General features: G+C 34.5%; 1 protein-coding gene and 1 pseudogene across 1 annotated transcript; both read right to left on the reverse strand.

Moving 5' to 3' along the window:
- Positions 1–867: 867 nt before the first annotated feature.
- Positions 868–2,689, reverse strand: LOC145106947 (UDP-glycosyltransferase 83A1 pseudogene; annotated as a pseudogene).
- A 1,694-nt stretch (positions 2,690–4,383) lies between these two features.
- Positions 4,384–5,826, reverse strand: LOC145106948 (UDP-glycosyltransferase 83A1-like). Its single transcript, XM_079043860.1, has 2 exons — positions 5,340–5,826; positions 4,384–5,267 (listed from the first exon to the last, which is right to left on the reverse strand). The coding sequence occupies exons 1-2, from the start codon at positions 5,824–5,826 to the stop codon at positions 4,384–4,386; spliced, it is 1,371 nt and encodes a 456-aa protein (XP_078899986.1).
- Positions 5,827–6,295: the final 469 nt, after the last annotated feature.

The raw sequence follows: 6,295 nt of genomic DNA on the forward strand, positions 1-6,295 counted from the left end.
GTCCCACTTTTTGTGTGGGTCGGATTTGTATGATCCATGGAAACGAGATAGGAGTTGAATGTTGGAGCCTGATGTTTTATAGAATGGAAGCATAAATACAGGGGGTGTTTGAGATTCTTTTTTAACCTAAAAAGTCTTTTTTGACAAAATGACTTTTTGACTTATGATTTTTTCAAAATGAGTTTTTAAAATGTGTTTGGATTAACTTTTGAGAGTGCAAAAGCCAAAAAGCCAAAAGTCACTAAAAGTCATAAATTCCTGTCTTTTACAACACCTTCTTTTTCTTCTTGCCAAAAAGTTAATCTATCTTTTACAACACCTTCTTTTTCTTCTTGCCAAAAAGTTAATCTAAAAGTACGTTTGGATTTGCGAAACATTTTTTTTAAACTTTTGACTTTTTGGAAAAGCCAAAAATCCAGAAAATCACTTTGAAAAGTAATCCCAAACACCCTCATAGAATATAATCCTCGGTGGTAATATTAGCTACATTACAAGATCGTAGTCTACTAGCTGAACTTACAAAAGAAGAAGAAAGAAGATGGGTAATCTTATTGGAAACAAATATTAAGCAATGGAGCTTAAGTGGTACTAATGTCACCAAAAACAGCGTCAATACAAGACATAAAGACACGAAAATAAGAGAAATGTATGAAACAAACAAAGAAGGCCTGCTATGTGAACCAAACATTCTTGCCCTAATACAAACTTGAGATTAGATAAAAATGACACAAGACAAAATTAGAAATATGATACAAACAGATTATGCCAACTTTAAGAATATAAAAGTTAAAATATGATACAAACTTGAGTTTAGTGTTTACTATTTTATATCTTGATAAAAAAAACACCAACATTATTAGAGTGATATTAATTATCTGTATCCTGTATCCAGTCAATGAAGTTGCTGAAATTCTTTTCTGAGTGGCTACCTTCGGTTAAAGCAACTGCAACCTTTTCTTTAAGATCAATAGCCCTGACCTTAAATTCCTTGTTTTCTAATACCTGTTCAATTTTATTCTTGATTTCTTCACTTGAAACAATACCACTTTCATCTTTTTCAAACTCCAATCCCGTTTTCCAAACATCAGAAATGTACATCTGATTGATAAACTGATCAGAAAAGTAAGGCCAACACATAAATGGTAAACCACTACTAACACCTTCCAACACAGAGTTCCAACCACAGTGACTCACAAAGCAACCCACAGAAGGATGATTCAAAACCTTCTGCTGTGGGGCCCACCCCACTATCTTCCCACGTTCGCTTATTCTATCATCAAATCCATCATTCTTCATATCTTCAAACATGTCAGGACGTACAACCCACAGGAAGGGCATATTCGTCATTTCAAGTCCAACTGCCAGCTCATCAAACTGTCTAGAATCAAAAACTGTGAAACTACCAAATGCGACATAGATGACTGACCCTATTGGATGTTGATCAAGCCATGTCAGACACGTGGAGTCCTCTTTCCAAAAATGGCCAATTTGTTTGGCTACACGATTGCTTGCTAACAATGGGCCTATTGGTAAAATATCCGGAAATGAAGTAAATGTTGAAGTCTCGAGTTCATAAGCTGAATTGCAAATTACACAGTCTGCAAGCTTCACAAACTCATTGGTTTTTATTGCGAAATGAAAAGCAGTTTCTTGCGTCTTCATGTCACCAATGCGGGCCCACATAAAGTTTTCAGAATTTATAGCCGGCATTGTCGGTGATAACTGAACCATTTGTTTCTTCATGAGAATCCCTACATTTAAAGGTTTGAGTAACAACTAACGTTATCTAATGACATGAAAACACTATATATGGTGTCGTTTGTTTTTTTATCAAAAAATCTTTTTCAACCTCTTATATAATTTTGTCTATGTGCAGAAAGACATTTGAAGAAAAGACTTTGTATTTTTTTTAAAACAAATTATATTAAAAAGTCTTTTTCACCTCTTTTTCTAGAAAATAAAAAAAATAAAAATAGCTTCTGATTTTGAACGATATTTTCTAAGTTGTAACCTTGATGTGATATTTTTTTCCACCAACATCAACACCACCGGTCTTTTTTATATAGACTTTAAAAACCAAACAATCTTTTTTTATGAAGACTAAAGACATGGAAAAATACTTTTAGTCCATATCTTATTCCTTATACATGGAAAAAGACTGCTCTTCAAAAACAATTTAACTGTATTAATCTAATAAGTGAATCTAACCTTTGTTATCTATGATTCCATCTTCAAGAAACTTTGGGATGCTCCATAACAAAGCCAATCCTGCAGCGGATGCAGTCCAAAAAGCTGCACTTCTGATTCTCAACTTGTCTGCAACTTCAAAGGCCCAACCCATACACGTGTCAGCAACAATGCATGTAACTTTCTCTCCCTCATTTATGTTAAGTTTGTAAATAAGCTCTTCAAGTTTTGAAGGCATGACATGAAAGATTGCATCTGCTAATTTACAAACATCCTTTCTGTCCTCTTCTGCTTCCACACCATCTGGTAGTGACACAAAGCTTGCTAAATCATTCAAGTTTTCATCTGTGGAGAAAGCATTGATAACCAATTTATGAGTGAAATCTGTATTAAGAAATGTGACTTTTACACCATGGTTGACTAATCGTTGCATAAGCTCCATCATGGGGATTACATGACCTTGTGCTGCATAAGGTATAAGTAGTGCATGTGGCTTTCCCATCTCTATTTTTTCATCTGTTTATGTTAATATCTAGTGAGCTTTTATAGCTATGCTCTTGAAGCTCAAGTTTGTTCTAGACTTCTAGTGCCTAAGTGTTAGATTTATTTACATAGCAGGCCTACTTTGTTTGTATCATCTTTGTGTTTTTATCATTTGTCTTATTTTCTTGTCTCTATATCTTTATTGCTACTCTTTCCTTGAGGCTAGTACTTAGTAATACATATGTTCAATTGCTTCGTATTATATGTTATAACTAATCTTCTTAATTTTTTGTCTTTTTGGGGTTCAACTTGTGTCTACACTATTGGATTTTAGCTAATTAATATCACCACCAAGGTTAGTATATATGTATTCTGAATGTGCTCTTCCATTGTATAAATCGTTATTAGTTATCTATGGTTTAGGTCTCGTACAAAACCAATGTCACCAAAAAAATTCTACCCATGACGTCCTTGCATATGAGTGTGGCTCGCTTGTGGAAGTGATAACTTTTTTTGGGGGATAATCATGTTATGACTTATGACTTACCCCAGCTAAGGTTAGTTTTAACCAAAGTTTAGCCAAACAGGTACCCACAGGAACTACTAAAGTGAAAATAAGATGATGATGACAATGATGATATTATGGTTTTAAGCATTTCAACAAATGATTCAACGATTTTTCAAACAGAATAATAGATGCAAACGAAAATAAGAACACGCTATTTACGTGGTTCATACGATCAGGATGATCGGCTACGTCAATTGAGAGAGATAGAGAGAGAGAGAGGGAGAGAGAGATTTTATTGGTTACTGATGACACCCTTTATGATACCCTTTATGATATGGTTTACAATTTACACAAATGCAAGTGATATAAATAAACATTAGTTGTCTGACCTAAAACTGCCAATAAGGTCAAGTCCAAAAATTCTAACGGAAACTATGACGATGAATGGTTATGAAGAAATACAAAGAAGATAAAAAGGAATTCAAAGAAGAATATTTTTTCATTTCATTTATTCATACTATATGAACATCACTGACCTAGTAAAATATGATTTACATCAAGGATTAATATCTAAAAATTTATAATTTGTCATGACCCTAGGAAGTAGAACATAGACATTTGATCTTACAATCACCAAATTAAATTTCTATAGACCCAACCATCACTCTTGTGTTATATTATTGTTCTCGCCATTATTCGAGGCTCATTGTTGAGTTTGGTAGACTGATTGCTTGTGTATGCAGTTTTGTGGTCAAAATCTATACTAGTCAGTTTTTGCCTCTAGACATAGAATGATTATCCTAATGCGCATGAACAACATAAATCTTTTGTCGTCTTTATTTTTGTTTGCAGATTTAGTTATGTGTTTGTCATATGAAAACCTAACATTCACGATAGCTTCTCTTAGTATTATTAAACTGGTTTGAAGCTAATGTTAGGACTAGAGGCCTTAGTTTTATAGATATTGTCATTGTCTAAATGTGAGATCTTTGATCATTTTGGAATTAGGGAGGCTCAAAAGATCCACAATGACAGTATGATATGCATCACTTCGAAAGCATAGAAACTGATATAGATTTTAGAGAAAATTACACTTTTGGTCCCTATGCTATATCGATTTTTTTGGATATGGTGGAAAAAGGAATACTTTTTCATTTTTGGTCCTTGTTTCATTGTTTCATTACACTTTTAGTCCACGATACAGACTAAGTATCTCTCTCCTCTATCCAATCAATGAAGCTGCTGAAATTTTTATCAGAGTGGCCACCTCTGCCAACAGCCACTGCAGCCATTTCTTTAAGATCCACAGCCCTAACCTTGTATTCATCGTCTTCTAGAAGCTTCTCGAGTTTATTCTTGATTTCTTCTCTTGTAATGATCCCACTTTCATCTTTATCAAACTCCAATCCAATCTTCCAAACATCACAAACATACACCCGATTGATAAACTGATCAGCAAAATAAGGCCAACACATAAACGGTAAACCACTACTAACACCTTCCAACACAGAATTCCAACCACAATGGCTCACAAAGCAACCCACCGAAGGATGATTCAAAACCTTCTGCTGTGGGGCCCACCCCACGATCTTCCCACGTTTGCTTATTCTATCATCAAACCCTTCGTTTTTCATATCTTCAAACATGTCGGGACGCACAACCCACAGGAAGGGCATATTCGTCATTTCAAGTCCAACTGCCAGCTCGTCAAACTGTCTAGAATCAAAAACTGTGAAACTACCAAATGCGACATAGATGACTGACCCTATTGGTTGTTGGTCAAGCCATGTCAGACACGTGGAGTCTTCTTTCCAAAAATGGCCAATCTGTTTGGCTACTCGATTGCTTGCTAATAATGGGCCAATTGGTAAAATATCAGGAAATGAAGTAAATGTTGAAGTCTCGAGTTCATAAGCTGAATTGCAAATTAAGTAGTCTGCAAGCTTCATGAACTCATTGGCTTTTTGTATTAAGTCAAAAAGACTTTGTTGTGTCTTTAAGTCGCCAATTGAAAGCCATGTGAAGTCTGAAGAGCTTATTGCAGGCATTGTTGGTGATAGTTGAACCATTTGTTTCTTCATCAGAGTCCCTGCAATTCAAAACATTTCAATTATAATTTATATCAAACAGTCTGAATCTTTAGAGCTTAAATGAAACTAACCTTTTTTATCTATATATCCATCTTCAATCAACTTTGGGATGCAAATCAAAGAGGCCAAAACCACACCTGAAGCAGGCCAAAAAGCTACACTTCTTATTTTCATCTTTTGAGCAATTCCAAACGCCCAACCCATACACGTGTCAGCAACAATACATGTAACTTTCTCACAATCATCTCCTTTTCCATTAAGTTCTTCAATCAGCTCTTCAAGCTTTTCAGGCATGACTCGAAAGATTGCATCCGATAGCTTACCCAACTCAAATCTATCATCTCCTGCTTCCAAACCATCAGGTATTGACACAAGACTTGCTAAATCATTCAACTTATCATCTTCAGACAATGCGTCTGTAACCAATTTGTGAGTGAAGTTTGTATTCACAAATGTCACTTTGACTCCATGTTTGACTAGTCGTTGCATGAGCTCCATCATGGGGATTACATGACCTTGTGCTGGATAAGGTACGAGAATTGCATGTGGCTTTCCCATATTTAGTTTTGTTTAATCTGTACGTATTAAGATCTATGGTTATTTACTTATTTATATGGTTTAAGTTTTTGTAGCTCATGTTTGTCATGCCTACTCCTGTTAGATTCGTAAATCTAGCCTACTTAGTTTGTATCATCTTCTTAGTTCTATCTTGTGATAGATTTATATAGCAGGCTTACTCTGTTTGTATCATACATTTGTCTTATTTTCTTGTCTTGATGTTTGTTAGTTATACATTTGTTTCATTGTTTTGTATCATTTTTCTATGATGACACAAGTAACTTTGTTACATTTGTGTGTGCTTTGCTTGAAGCTCTAATAATCCGATAATCAATTGTTTGAGTGTTTCGCAAATTGTAATTGTTTGAAAAATTAATAGAAAAATGATAAAAATGACATTTTTTATAATGATAAAAATGACATTTTTTAATGTCAAAATCGAAAAAAATGAAAACTTAGTGTCTTTTGT

Source organism: Lactuca virosa, chromosome 4 (assembly GCF_052849685.1).
Source record: "Lactuca virosa cultivar CGN04683 chromosome 4, Lactuca_virosa_CGN04683_v6, whole genome shotgun sequence".
NCBI lineage: Eukaryota > Viridiplantae > Streptophyta > Magnoliopsida > Asterales > Asteraceae > Lactuca > Lactuca virosa.